At 47.3% G+C, this 14,458-nt stretch overlaps 3 protein-coding genes across 6 annotated transcripts; 1 reads left to right on the top strand and 2 right to left on the bottom strand.

The window, feature by feature from the left end:
• Window positions 1–293: 293 nt before the first annotated feature.
• LOC136550509 (uncharacterized) lies at window positions 294–2,359 on the bottom strand. Its single transcript, XM_066542139.1, has 3 exons — window positions 1,915–2,359; window positions 1,126–1,267; window positions 294–550 (listed from the first exon to the last, which is right to left on the bottom strand). The coding sequence occupies exons 1-3, from the start codon at window positions 2,232–2,234 to the stop codon at window positions 467–469; spliced, it is 546 nt and encodes a 181-aa protein (XP_066398236.1). The 5' UTR covers window positions 2,235–2,359; the 3' UTR covers window positions 294–466.
• Window positions 2,360–5,301: 2,942 nt separating this feature from the next.
• Window positions 5,302–7,629, bottom strand: LOC136550316 (suppressor of disruption of TFIIS-like). 2 transcript variants are annotated; one of them, XM_066541941.1, is made up of 7 exons: window positions 7,486–7,629; window positions 7,191–7,354; window positions 7,020–7,057; window positions 6,817–6,904; window positions 6,477–6,698; window positions 6,270–6,335; window positions 5,302–5,616 (listed from the first exon to the last, which is right to left on the bottom strand). In XM_066541941.1, the coding sequence occupies exons 1-7, from the start codon at window positions 7,520–7,522 to the stop codon at window positions 5,452–5,454; spliced, it is 780 nt and encodes a 259-aa protein (XP_066398038.1). In that variant the 5' UTR covers window positions 7,523–7,629; the 3' UTR covers window positions 5,302–5,451. The 2 variants fall into 2 exon arrangements, with proteins under 2 accessions (XP_066398038.1, XP_066397980.1); XM_066541883.1 differs by having other exon boundaries at window positions 6,817–7,057.
• An 877-nt stretch (window positions 7,630–8,506) lies between these two features.
• LOC136550102 (uncharacterized) lies at window positions 8,507–13,290 on the top strand. 3 transcript variants are annotated; one of them, XR_010782180.1, is made up of 3 exons: window positions 8,507–9,380; window positions 10,708–11,581; window positions 11,909–13,290. XR_010782180.1 is itself a non-coding variant. In XM_066541610.1 (2 exons), exons 1-2 carry the CDS (start codon window positions 8,652–8,654, stop codon window positions 11,098–11,100), a joined length of 1,122 nt encoding a protein of 373 aa, XP_066397707.1. In that variant the 5' UTR covers window positions 8,507–8,651; the 3' UTR covers window positions 11,101–13,290. The 3 variants fall into 3 exon arrangements, 1 of the variants encoding a protein (XP_066397707.1); XR_010782168.1 differs by having other exon boundaries at window positions 10,708–12,070; window positions 12,182–13,290; XM_066541610.1 differs by having other exon boundaries at window positions 10,708–13,290.
• The last annotated feature ends 1,168 nt before the right edge of the window (window positions 13,291–14,458 follow it).

Below are 14,458 nucleotides of genomic sequence, written 5' to 3'. Positions count from 1 at the left end.
ATTTTTAAAAAAAATACTATTTATAGTTATAATTATATGAATAAAACTATCTTAAATTAATTTTGGTGAATGGTTTGACACACCGATGTGGACAACTAAATACATATTAGTAGATGAAGAGATAACTATTATAATTATGTGTGCTAGTTGGCTATAATTGCAAGTTCTAGTGAATCGTTGACGTGGATAGCTTGTCATGTTGAGAGAAATCTCTAGTGGAGTTTAGCCTTATAAGAGTATAAGATAAAACCCGGTTCCTCTGGAAAAAAAAAAAGAACGCAAAGCCGACGATATGAACAAAGCAAGCAGCATGATTCCATGATGTTGTTGCAATTTCTGGCGAATACATTTACAGACAAATCGTGCTATGTGCCACGGCCTGCGGTCATTTCTAACTATCACTCTTAGCAAGGAAATGCTAGACACAACAGAGTTCTGCGCTCTACAGCAGCGCTGCCGGAGATCCTCACTGGAGTTTCTCCATCCCGTAGGTATCTTCAGCTCCACTGGCTACCTTTCTTCTCCTCTCTGCTATCATCTCGGTGTATGCCTGAGAAAAGCCACCACAGGGTCAGTTCTATTTTACTGTATCATTCTTTGAACTACGTTTGTAACCCAACACAATAGAAGCAATGTTTAGAATAGGGTTAGGCCAAAGGTATTTGACACAGAAGAAATGCTTAATTGACTGATATGCTCGAGCTAGAGATTGGAACTGGTAGCACAGACAATGCTCCTGCCTCCTGACTAATAGCCATCTGGATATCTGGAACTAGATGAAGTTTTGGAGCCAGTAAGCAACTCAGCATTGAGCTTTGGCATGGATGATGAGTAGTTGCTACCCTATAGTTTGCATATGTAAAACCAGTTGCAAAGATAAATCTGCATTGATATAAGTGTACCATTTGCAGTTTGAAAGCACCGTATGCTAAAGATGATACAAAACTATGTCAAAGCACATGTGCTATCTTCCTTGATTAACACTCAGAAAAAAAAATCATGATTATTGAAAGAACTAAACTGAAGCCTGGATCACACATTACAAGAACAACTTCTAATCAATCATCTAAGAAATGAAATCATAAAACAGAAATTAAATTGTTAGAAAAAAAATGATGTGCAAACCTTAGGGTAGGAGTAGAGAAATATGTACCACCATGCACATATTACAAAAGAAACTCCAGCAGTAATTACAGCTGATTGGATAAGCACCCAACTACAGGCGACCGCAACAGTTCCCGTAAGCAATATTGTCCAAGGCTGACACCTGAAAAGAGGGAAAATATAAGACTTGAGCACTATGGAAGAAAGGATATCTTCACATAAGGTAAAACTCTTGATGTTGAAAAAGGCAACGTGAGAAGAGGTTTGGAAAAATCTAATAACTCCTTTCTAGACTATAGATATGGCACTATTCGCATAGCTCCATTACCTCATGATGAATTTTGGAAGCTGAATGTTGTTATTGTGTACAAGAACCACAGGCAATAAAAAATACCATCAATTACATCATGGCTTGTTTACACTTTACAGGCAAACAAAGAACAAAATTGGAAGGGCTAAGCATGGAGCAGATTCTGCAACAAAATTTGATGGGCTGTTCATTAAAAAAAATAGAGTTCATGTCTATCGTATTTAGTACGCACGCCATTCAAAAATTGTCGTCAGTGCCAATATTGACAATAATATTAAAGTAATTTCGAATTTTCTTTTAAAAAACGAACAAGCAAGAGAAATAATTTCGAATCTACATCTGACAATAAACAAAGCTACGATAACAAATTTGCGGCATCTCTACGATGTGTTGGCAAATAAACCATGCTTAAATGTCTACATACTACATCATAATCTTCGCCAATTTTGATCAATGCAATGTCCAGCAAGAAACAACTACGGAGGAGCAAAGGAACGGACCAGGCAGGCTTGGTGTCCCAGACAGAGTCGTACTCGAGGGACAGGTAGTTGAGGTACCCATCCATGTCGTCCACCACCCCATCCTCATCAAAGAACGCCGCCGCGCCGCTCTTGCCACTCTCCCCCTTGCCCCCGCCGCCGCCACCTACCCGCGCCACTCCGGCGCGCCTCTGGCTCCTGCCGCAGAGCTGCAGCCTTGTGGCGGCAGCGGTGGCAGCACAGGAGAAGAAAGGGGAAGGCGCGGCCGCGGCCGCGGTCGCGCGGGCGCCGCATGGGCAGGGCGGCGGCGTGGATGGGTAGAGCAGGCAGAGCGCGCCCATTTCTTGGCTTGTGTTCGCAGTACGGCTTCGGCCTCCTCTTCCTTCCGTCCGGCGGCTGCCGATGCTGCGGTTATGGCCAGTGTTTGCTCTGATTTCCTGGCAATTTTTTTTGTGCCGTATATCATCTTGCAATAAAAAGATTTTGGCAATTCTCAGAGGTTCCGGCCCAATAGAAAGTAATAAAGCCTTGATATTGGAGACGTCCTGTTCTTGCAGCCCAGATCCTCGCGATGGTGTTATTGCCAACGGGACGCAGTATCAGCAAAATGAGCAATAGTTTCCTAAAAAAACAAAAAAGCAAAATGAGCACTAGCGCGGTTTGTAATAAGTCCTTTTTATCTATTTGTTCCTAATTAAATCAATTTTTAGAGTTATCTTAAATAGAACTTTTATAAGTTTAACTAAATTTATAGAAAATAATATCAATATTTATATAACACGAAAGTAGTATTATTAGACACGTATCATGAAATGTTTTCATAGTCTACATTTGGTGTCATATGTTAATATTCTTTCCTTTAAAGTTGATCAAATTGACTTAAGAGAGCTATAAAAATTAATTTATTTATAGACAGAGAGAGTATTTGAACTATCATAGTGATATGGTTTTCTTTCTCGGATCTTAAATTCAGAAAACTTACGCTTGGTAATCTTGGTAAGTTTTCTGAAATACTACTTGTAATCTTGGTAATCTTAAATTCAGAAAACTTACGTAATCTTGGTAAATTAAGATTTCTAAATTAAATTACCTCTCTACCAAGATTGCAAGTAGTATTCAAGGTGGTTTCATCTTTTTTAGTTTAAAAATATCATAAATACATGATAAAAAAATTTAAACCACGGAAATGTATATAGAGCTCTTAAAATTCTAAGAAAGAATCTAGAGATAGATGAGACAAACTTGTTCACGCACCACCGGACCTAACCCGCTCGAAAGTGCAAAAAAATAAGATATAACCTGGCCCAACCCACCAGTGCGTAATCATTTTTTTAGTCTAATGCGATGTTTGATCAGGTCTAGATTGAGATACGAAAAACCAGAAAAAATGTTTAAAACTCAAGAAAGGATATGTAAAAGGTTCTAAAAATTAGATTTAGCTCAATAAAAGGTTCTAAAACCTTGTGAAAGTATAGAAAAAATGGGACAAAATACAAATATTGTAATCAATCTGTAAACACATTTTGAAATTTTTTCATAGCAAACACATAAGATTCGAATGCATTCAACATTAAATGTATGTTGCATTCTTGCTAGTTGCATCTATTTTTTTATTATGAAAAGTCTTTAACATGCATTTAGGCATAAATTAAAAATGCTTTGGATTTTTTTTCTATTTTTTGGATTTTTTTCATCGTCAAGACCTATATCTACTTTGGAAGCTTAATATTTAATATTTTATATGGGTTTTTGGTCCTAATCTATGTCTAAATTGTTTTCTCATATTTTTTTACAAACCTAGAGATATTTTATGTGGTTTAAAAACCTTACATACATTTGTTCTTTTTTACTGAAAAAAAGATAAAACCATCTTGAAAATCACTTCTAATCCTGGCCAAGAGGTGATTTAAATGATTTTAAGAATTGAGGTTCAAAATTTTTTAGAGTTCAATGAGGAAAATCGACCATAGCTATAGTTCACGAAGGTAAAATGGAATTTTCCTAGCGATTTTATCTTATCAAAGCTCAAGACTCATGAGTCCATGAGTCATCAAGGAGATAAAAAAAAGGCTCATGCCTCAAGAGTGAGCAAAGTAAGATCGAGACTGCCCATCAAGCTGAAAACTTTTTGCAGGAAACTTTTTTAAAATGACAAAGTTAGAATGAGACATACTCGTGTTTACATCAATAAAGAAAAATGCTAAAGTCGTAAGCCAAAAAACGGAAAGACGAAGCACGAAATAAAATAAAAGACTTTGAAGCTAGGGCAAATAAGTTAGTGCCCTAGGACCCTGGTAACAAGCACGTTACACACCGTTGAAAAAAAATTACTCAAAAATAAGAGCACGCACCTATACCACCATCTCAAGAAACCGTTCATATTAAACCAAGAAACTATAACTGTCTAAAGTAAAAACGAACTGAATTCTGCACTCAGCTCACCTGGCAATCCTTATCGACTTATCCTCGCACGCGTGGCATTCTTGTGTCGAAAAGGACCGTCGCAGCATGGCAGACACACGCTGGACCTGGACATGCTCACATGCATGTGCCCACCAAACTGCAAACCGTCTTCAGAACGCACACTACGCTCCAGACATCCAGGACGCGACGCTCACCCCACTGGTAGCCAGACTGATTGTACTGGTACACGGCAGAGGCTCCGAGCAGAACGCTATCCGGATGCAATCGGGCGGACAAGAACCGTGACTCATCCCCACGGGCCACTGCCCTCTCCGGCTAGGCACGCCGTCAGACTCGATAAGGCCAGCTCGTCGTATCCCTCGTCTGAGCCTGACGACGACGATGCGCATGCGCCCTCGCCGTCGTCCCCGACGATGATAGCTTGGTGGCGACGGCGACGTGATCGATCGTCAAGCCGAGCGAGCAAGATGAGACCGACCGTGTGGATAGCGACGACAGCGCGACGTGACGAGGACCGGCGATCGATCGATGATCGCCGATGACGCGGCGTGCGGCCACGCAGAATAATTGTTCGGCTGGCCACAGTCGGCTGGCTGGCCAGCATTTTTTTTCAGCCAAAATAGTATTTTTTTTTCTAAAAAACAGTTGCTACAGTGTTTTCAGCTGCTGCAGTGTAAAATTAATACCAGCCGAGCAGCTCGTTACGAGCCAGGAGATCGTGTTGTTTCTAGAACGCACGCAAAGGCCAACGTCCCATTCCCATGATGATGATTCCATTTCCATCCGTCCGCGTCATGGCCCAACGCCCGCGCGTGTCACGCTCCACTGTGCCACCGTGCAATTGAGTCGCCAACACCCAACAGCGACGACGATCCATAGGCTAATAAGCACGCACCGATCGTGTTTCACACGGAATCAGTGACGATTGATTGCTAAACTGCGGGTCGATCGGATTGGGACATGTGGAGAAGAGAACACGCGATAGTCACATAAGTACGATTTGTTATTCTTATCATAATACATATGGATGACTCGTCATGCACTTGGAATTGCTGCTTTACATGCACTGACAACCGGTGCTGATCAGAAATGTGTATGTACATGCCTGTCAGCTAGGTACAGATAGATAGATATTCACACACGCACGCCGGACCTCATCGGCATCTTGTCGATGCTGTGGTCCGAGCGTTCACTCTCGCCGCCGGCGACGACGCCCCAGATCTCCGGGATGGCCCACCGGAGCGCGCCGATGTTCTCCAGAGCGTAGTCTGCTTCCTTGCTCCTCACCCTCTTGCCAACCTGAATGAAAAAAAAGATTAACGAATGGGTTAATGCTGGTTTTCAGAGAGGCATCGCATCAATGGATAAGACTGTGCAGCATGCTGGTGTTCAGAGAAGAAACTTGTGTTAGACACAAGAGTTAATTGTGTAGTACTGCTGTGTCGATGCATCGACATGCATGATCGCCCCAAAGGCAGACAGGCAATGTGCGTGCTGACGTGACGGCGCAACCACGCACTATCGCGCTCATTTTTGTTTCCTTGTCCCGTTCCCAAAACGCCAAAACCAGCGGAGATGATATTTCTCCTTGCTCTCCCCTGATTTGTGGCGAAGAGAGACCCTTGAATCGACAGGCACCGTCCAAATTCAAGAATTCTACCGATATAAAATTCAACATGGACAAATGACATGAGGAGAGGAAAGCGAGCTTTTCTTTCGTTTTCGCCCGCTCAAGAGAAGAAAAAAGAATAAGAGAAGATAGGGTATGTTTGTCTGCGTTGGATGCATGATCTTATAATATCAGAGACAGAGGCATCACCTTGCACCTACCTACTCGTTGCCAATTGCCACGGCAGTGTAGTGAGCACAATCGTAGGTACGTGTTTATTTGGACCGACGTGGTCAGGACTCAAACAGCCTGTGAGAATGGCTAGGTTGGTTACGTTACGTACCAGGGCGGTGCGGAGGCCGAGCGCTTTCCCCGCGGCGATGTTCCTCTCGCTGTCGTCCAGGAAGAGCTGACACACAGAGCAACCACCAAAAAGATTTCGTTGGTATAATAAATAGTGGTACATACGACGGATATATATATAATAAGCTTAAATTGCTTTCATCCAAAGCAAGTGCGGATAAGTGACAAGCGGATTGCTGGTAATTACCGTCCGGCGTGGGTTGGAGCCGGCGACGCGCAGCCCCGCCACGATGGCGTCCACCGCCGGTTTGAGGACCACGCCCAGGTTGTCGCCGCGCTCCTCCCTGGCCTCGCCGAAGAGGTGCGGGTTCATGGTCTCGAAGCACACGACGGCGTCGAAGATGGCCTCGTCCACGCCCAGCCGCTCCAGCGCCCGCTTCATGTGCGCGCGGTCCGAGTTGGTGAAGAGCTGCGTGCGCCCATCATACATGACTCACATGGTCAGCTGATCGATCGGTCGCGTAATGTACGTATGCCAAGTGCCTTGTTTCTTGGTGGATGGGACGGAGGGGTATCGCGCAGCTCACCACTTTGCGCTGCGGGATGCTCTGCAGCAGCCGCTCCAGCTGCGGGTCGCCGGGGATCATGTCGTACGGTAGCCTGCCGTGCACGTAACTGCAGGTGAAAGCGGAACCCGGTCAGTTTTGGACGAAATGCGATTGCGGCCACCTGTAACTTGCGGCAGGCTTGGATGAGGAACCAAAATTGGGTTGGTGTGTTGCGTGCTGACCTGTGGTACTCGTCCGGGTGCACGTCATAGCCGAGCGCCTGCGGAAATCGACGAAACCAGACACGGAATCCACGAACAAAGCAGTCAGAACCAGAGAGATGATAATCGAGAAGCGACAAGAGCTAGGGGGGCAGAATTCAAGTCGGGTAAAGGAAAAGGAACGTCACGTACGATGAGCCCGGCGAGGGAGCTGCCGTGCGTGCGGAAGAGCTCGACGCGCATGGCGGCGGCCTTGTCGGCCGAGACGCCGAGCTTGGCCTGGAGGAACTCGTCGATGTTGCGCTTCAGTGCCGCCCCGATGCCGGTGTTGCCCGGGTACAGGGTGTCGTCCAGGTCTGCACGGAGCGCGCGCGCGGGCCACAAAAAAAATCGCACGAGTTATTACATCATCGACCGACAGCAGCGATCGCCCTGGAGTGAGTCCGATCCGTCCTGGACTGCGAGCTAGCTAGCGATCGACGCTCACCTAGGAGGACGCAGTCGAAGGGGGAGTTCGCGGCCATGACGGGCGGGAGAGCTCGAGGAACAGGGGAGATTAATTGTCCGAACCGGGAAGAGCTGCGCCTGCGCGGTGATGTGGAGAGAGGCAGAGAGCCGGGGCGACGAGCAGAGCGAGAGAGATGGGGGAGCGAGGCGTGGCGTTTAAATAGAGTTTCGGGCGAGGCGGGGGGCCGGCCGCGTGGACCACGGGGAAGTGGCGCGGTAATCCTATCTGCCAACGTGCGTGAGACACGCTACAATTCGGTTTCGTGGGGCAGGGCTTCCGGAGCCGGAGTAGGAGTAGTAGTTTTTAGCGCGGCTCGTGTTCCTTGCGGTTGCGGCGAGCTCTGCTCAACGTACGCGTCTACGCTTGGGCGAGGCCCGCCTTTTTGACGAGTGGAGCCGCGACGACCCGAGAGTCCATTTTTAGTTTGGTCCACGGGAGAAAGTGAAAACTCTAGGATTATATTCGAGATACGTGGCGGTAAAAGTTAAGACTATTTAAATTTCATCGAGATGCTAAATTGGCATATGTTGTGATGTATACACCTGGTTATCGAACGGTTGAACCTAGATGAGTAGATTTTGCCTTATATCATCAGTACGCCGGTGGTACTTTTCCAATAACTTCTCGCTAAAAACCTCAAACACATATCTCTAAATTTACCATTTTTTTGATGGATTGATAAAAACTAAACTTTTTCAAGGCATTGATTTCAGATGCAAGAATTCGAGATTTACCAGCTTTTAGCCAAATACAGTACGCGTTAACAAAACTATAGTAGGCCTAAATGTCACTTCAATTTTCAACCCAGGACGGATCCAGGATACGGAGCTATGCTGCCACATGACAACAGTGCCTTCTGTCGTGAGATCCTAATTTGCCCTGCCACAGCCCACAAACTTATGCTGGGCCTAATTCTGTCAGCCCAAAATACGGTTAGCTCACTGATCAGCCCAAAACAACCTTGTGCTCCACTCGCCCATCCAGAAGGTTCCGGCACAAATCCAACCCGAACCTTCGAGACCCCGCGCCTCCCCCGCCCTACGATCCAGCGCCATTTTCACGATCCGGAGGTTCCTTGCCCGAGCAAACGACCCGACGCGCGGCGCGATCGCGACCTCCGCCACAGCTGCAGCGAGAGCTAGCCAATGGACGTGCTGAAGCGCGAGCTGCAGCGCAAGCGCCAGCTCCTCAACGCCGATTTCGGCGGCCGCAAGATCCTCCGCCGAGCCGAGATCGAGGCCCGCGAGCTCCAGCGCATCCGCGAGGCCGAGCGCCAGCTCCTCCTCCAAAAGCAGCTCAGGCATTCCCGCCCGGTGTCGTCCCCCTCCGGTTCCTCCTCGCCCACCTCCGCAGCCGCTGACGCTGACGCCGACGCGTCGCGGGCAGAGAGCGGCTCCGAGGAGTCGCTCCCGAGGGAGGAGGTCATCCGGCGCCTGCGCGTGCTGCGGCAGCCGGCCACGCTCTTCGGCGAGGACGACGTCGCGCGCCTCCGCCGCCTCCGGGACCTGATCGAGGACCCCGCCGCGCTCGCCGACGTCGACGCGGCGGAGATCGGGGAGGGGCAGACCAACGACTTCCTCCGCGACATCCAGGCGCTGCGTGCCAAGGCTGCGGCCGCGACGAAGCCCAAGGCGGCCGGCGCGGAGGCCCAGCGTGGGGAGGGTGACGGCGTACCGAGAGATGTGCCGTTCGAGGAGCTCTGCGACGAGGATAAGATCACCGCGTTCTTCAGGAGGCTGATGGGCGAGTGGACTCAGGAGGTGGACGGTATGCCTGAGGCGGAACGGCGGACGGCCAAAGGGAAGGCCGCGGCAGCCACCTGCAAGCAGTGCGCGCGATACCTCGACCCGCTCTTCAAGCAGTGCAAGAAGAAGGTACGGAGCATCCAAGTGTCTCGTAGTACTAACAGTTTGAATGACCGAATGCTTATTGCGAACGTTGGTTGGATGAATTCATAGGTTTGTTTCCCCATCTGATAGCATGCTTTAATAAGAACTCTTAGTACGATTTTGCTTTACTTTGTTTTTACAACATTGAATATTATTATCATCTAACGCTTAGTGATAAGGAAGTGTAGGAAGCGTGAATATTATCTTGGTGATTAGTGGATTGCGTATGATGTAGTGAACGAATGATGGTTCATGCTGTTGTTAATACTCCATGTTCATTTCACATTTAAGATGATCTTATCTTTGTAAAAGGATGGATGACGCCTTACCCGATGAATTAGTGATGCAGTTTCTGATAAATATTTGTTTAAATCTGTATCTGAACTATTTCTTCTATTGATTGAAGATTCTCACAGCAACGAGCAATCCATTTAAGGAATACAACCATACAACAAAGACAACAGAGATATGATGTATGCTGTTTTTGAACTGTATGGGTTCTGATATTATTGATTTATCTTCTGAGGTGTTCAGAGAGGAAATCTCTGTAACATTGGAAGGGATTTGTCTTGACAATTCACTTTTGCCCTTGAATAGGAGGGCATCATCCTGAATGCACAAACACAACCATCGACGATCCGGTTGCACCTTGTGCTTTAAGTAAGCCCGCTGATTTGTTTATGATCTCCCCTACCTGCCAGTATTGGCGACTATTTTCTCTGGAGATCGCTGTGCAATCAAACTTTCACTGTGAGATTATTTTAGTTATTTCTGAATATCTGTCATTTTTGTTAAGAGTCATTATTACAGCCACTTTGCATCACTGTACGCTTAGAATAATGTTTTAACTGGAGGACTGCCTTCTTCATGTCTTATGTATGTTTGTTTATTGCATATCTAAGAACAGGGGCAAATTTAGGTCCATTTATCAGGGTCCACTGACCAGATAAAATCTACTAATCCTTTAGTAAAACACCGTTAAGACTTAGGACTTAAGAAAATCCATTGTCATGTAATGAAGTTGACCCAGATCACCCAGGTGATGTTCCCGGCTAGATTCGCCTGTCTAAGGAGCCATGGAATAATGTTTGCTTCCTATTAGATTTTTAAGTTAGCCAGATAGGTGAACTAGGTTAAGCCCTGAAGCTATTCTAATTTCCAACTACAGCACTGTTTTTGCTTTCCTTCTTATTTTATAAAATTAGAGTATGGTAAATACGGATTCTTAGCAACTCTAGTAGATCTTATGTTCCTATGTGCAGACAATCTTGTATCACAGAACTCGGGTTCATTATTTTGCATCAAATTGCAGGCTCTCCCTCCTGATGTCCGGCAAGCATTGCTGGAGGTTGTCAAGTGCTGTATGAGACGAGACTACTTGGCTGCAGTGGACAACTATATCAAGCTAGCGATAGGCAACTCGCCATGGCCAATTGGTGTGACCATGGTTGGTATTCACGAGCGATCGGCTCGCGAAAAGATCTACACGAACAGCGTGGCTCACATCATGAATGATGAGACGACCAGAAAGTACCTGCAGTCTGTGAAGAGGCTCATAACATTCTGCCAGAGAAAATACCCCACTGATCCATCAAGGTCGGTAGAGTTCAACAGCCTGGCAAATGGCAGTGATCTGCAGTCTCTCCTGGCGCAGCAAAACGCGAAGAATTCAGAAGAAACGCTTCGGTTAGTGGCTGCGTCATGACAAGGTTGGATTAGATTTGTGCTCGGAATTCTGGAGCCCGTTCGGCTGGGCAAAAGCGGCTGGGCCGCTGTTCGCTGGGCTGATCAGCCCAGCCGTTTGGCTGGCCCAAGTCCAGCCGAACGGCTGTAAAGCCAGCATCCCTCCGTGTGTCTGAGTCGCTCACTCACTCACTCCGTAGTCCTCCCTCCCTCACTCCGTCCCCCACGCCCCCACGCCTAGGGTTTCTGTCGCGCGGGTCGCCGCCGGTGTGAGCTCCGGTTCTCCGTTCCTTCCCCGACGCCGTCGAAACCTCCCACAGTCTGGACTCCACTTCGTCCCCGCCGAGCCCTCCCTCTCTCTCCTCACACCTCTCCACAGCACTGCCTTTCTCCACCGCAAGAAAAAGGCGAAAAACCATACGCAAATCCGCCGTCCTCTCCACCACCGAAGCTTCTGGGTCCTCCTCGCCGCCGCTACGCGTTAGATCGGCTCGCCGTGTTCGGTAAGCAGCCCAAAGATCCCTGCTTTTTTCCCGATTCTTCTTGTCCCCCGTCCATGTTTTTGTTTTACCGTTTTCTTCGAGGCCATGGGGGGAAATGCTGTGGCCGGTGGCTGCGCCCGCGGTTCCTTGGTCCATCCCTGTTTTCCGGGTAGCTGCGGGATTGGCGCTTGCTCGGCCGACATAGCACGGCGCGGTTGAAGCGGTTAGGCCTTTAGCCTTTACCCCGCAGGTGGTTTCGCTGCGACCCGCCTTGCAGATCCGACGCCGCCGTCGTCCCCCCGCCCCCCCACCCCCACTGGATCTGACACCCACATACTCCTATTGCAGCTGAGGCCGCCCGGCGCCAACAGATCCGCCTGTCAGTTCGCCGGATTCGGCATCCTTCTCGCCGGATCCGACACACTGGCAGCATCGTCCGCTTCGTCCTGCTCCTCTCCTGAAGGCAGGCACTGCATCCGCCGTTCAAAACGCGCGAGAACTTCTGGCAAGGCAAGTCCCCTTGTATTATGACCTAACTCCCCTGTTTGTCACTCTTACAATTGCTGCAAATTTGCTTGTATGCTGCTATCATCATACCATACAATTTCGAAATGCCAACAGATGTCCACTGACCGTGCTAACTGGGATGAAGCCACCTTGAGGATCTTTCTCGAATTAGTCATAGAACAGAAAAACCTCTTGCACTGGAGCCAACGAGGCCTCACCACCGTCGGGTGGAACAATCTTTACCCACAATTCGAAAACAGAACAAAGTTGGGTTATGACAAGAAGCAGCTTCAGAACAAGTTGAGTGACCTGAAGCGGTCATATTTCGCTTGGCGTGACCTTCAAACCCACACTGGTCTGGGCCGTGACCCGATCACAGGAGGCGTCGCAGTTGACCCCTCATTTTTTGAGGATGGCAACGGGGTACTTCCTTCGACCTTTTTCTTTCTATTCGGCCTAACTTGTGGAACCATGGCACATGTGCAGGAAACTAGCCACTCGGCTGTGCAGCGGACCAAAGTTCCCAAATGCCTTGACTTACTGGTCACTCTTTGGGGATGCACCCCCCGTGAAAGGGGCACCCTGCTCGCTGCTGGTGGCCATCAACGCGAGAGGACACCGAGCACTCCTACCAATGCAAGTCCACACGACATGTCCCAGGAACCTGTAGGTACACACAGTGTCGGCCAGTCCTCCAAACGAACCCATAGAGACCATTCCATCAACAGCCCCCCCCCCCCCAGTAAGAAAACTGCTTCCATTGAAGAGTGCCTTGAAGACCTGACCCAGTTCATTAAGAACCAGCAGCAGCAGAAGGGGGGTCAAGCAAACAAGAGGAGGAGATGGCCAAAGTGAAGCAACTTATGAAACAAGATGGGGTCGCCGAGTCTGATCCTGCGTTTGCTCATGCGTTAGTTGTGTTCAAGAACACAGTTGACCGTAGGAACTTTCTGACCATGGAAACCAAAGAGTTCCTGCAAGTTCTCTAACTCGTTTGAATGTTGATTGCCTGCCTTGGAGGACAGAAGTGGCAAGAAGACCGAATTCGAATCTTCAGTTTTGTGTAACCTGCAGGCTACATGATTTGTCAGCAAGAATTGTAATTTGAATTGGTGTATGTAATTTGAACTATTGTACAACTTCTGGCAGGCTTCAGTTATGTGTAGTGCCTTGTAATCGATTAACTTCTAATGGACTGTTAGCAGCCCTTAAGTTGACTGTTATTTGAGATGATGTATTTTTATTTGAATGGATGATGGGTTTGGCGCCACTGAATGGAAGATCTGTTGGCGCCATTTTTTCCTGGGCTGGACACATCCTGTGCTGTTCGCACCATCTGTTTGAAATGAGCTGGGTTTTCTGTTGGCTGCATGTGTGCTGGCTGGATGGAACTGTGCTGGATGGTATTCCCTGTGCCAGCTGGTTTCCAGCCCCAGCCGGTTCTTACCAGCCGAACAAACTCCTGGGCAAGTTCGATTCTTGTGGGATTTGTGATTCGAATTAGTACTTATTTGTAAGAACCTGAATTGCATATCCGGTCGTTCTGCCTTAGGGCCCCTTCGGTTAGTCAGGAATGGAGCCCGGAACTATTCCTGCTCATCAACTTCATACAAATTTGTGAACCATTTCAGCCGGGAATCATTCGAGAGGTTGATTCCGGAGTAACCGAACGAGCCCTTACTGGAATGTGGAACCTAATCAAACTGGAGCGTTCTGATACTGTTGTTGGACGTTGCTAGACTTTGACCATATATAAAATTTTCTCGTCTTCAGTAGACAACACTGTAGCTTGCTAGTTCGAACTTTTGCATCAGCCCCTTCCAGGAAACGGCAAAGTTGTAATTTAGGCCATGTTTAGATGCACTCAAATCCATACCATATTTTTTGAAAACATGGCTCCAGTGAGATCTTTTTTTCCAAAAAAGGTAATATTCACTCTCTAGCAATACCATGTTTTGAAAAATAGATTTTTGTAATTTTTGACAGAAGGCTTGTTTAGTATGCAATAGAATTATATTATATTGGATCCATTTTTTATGTATTTTCATAATATTTACTTACGAAACAATTGATAATATGTTATATAACCAACCAATCTGTACAAATTTGGAAACTACCAATCAGAACCGTTAGATGCTGATCCAATGGATGGGGTGAGAGGTGGAATTTTTTTGCGCTTAAGCCCCCCACATGTTGGCTTTTTTTTTTTGCGCTTAAGCCTTCTCACCCCATCCATTGGATCAGCATCTAGTGGTCCTGATTGGTAGTTGTACAGGTTGATTGGTTTGCATCTGATATGTTGCCAACAAGTAAAGGCCAAAATATACTTCAAAAGACCTTGTAATCGCAGTTCACTTCCACAATTTTTTTTCAACTTTTTACACATTAAGA

The sequence above is a fragment of the Miscanthus floridulus genome, chromosome 1 (assembly GCF_019320115.1).
Source record: "Miscanthus floridulus cultivar M001 chromosome 1, ASM1932011v1, whole genome shotgun sequence".
Classification (NCBI taxonomy): Eukaryota; Viridiplantae; Streptophyta; class Magnoliopsida; order Poales; family Poaceae; genus Miscanthus; species Miscanthus floridulus.
Note: the sequence above shows the minus strand (reverse complement) of the source record. Positions and strands in the feature narration are given on the sequence as shown.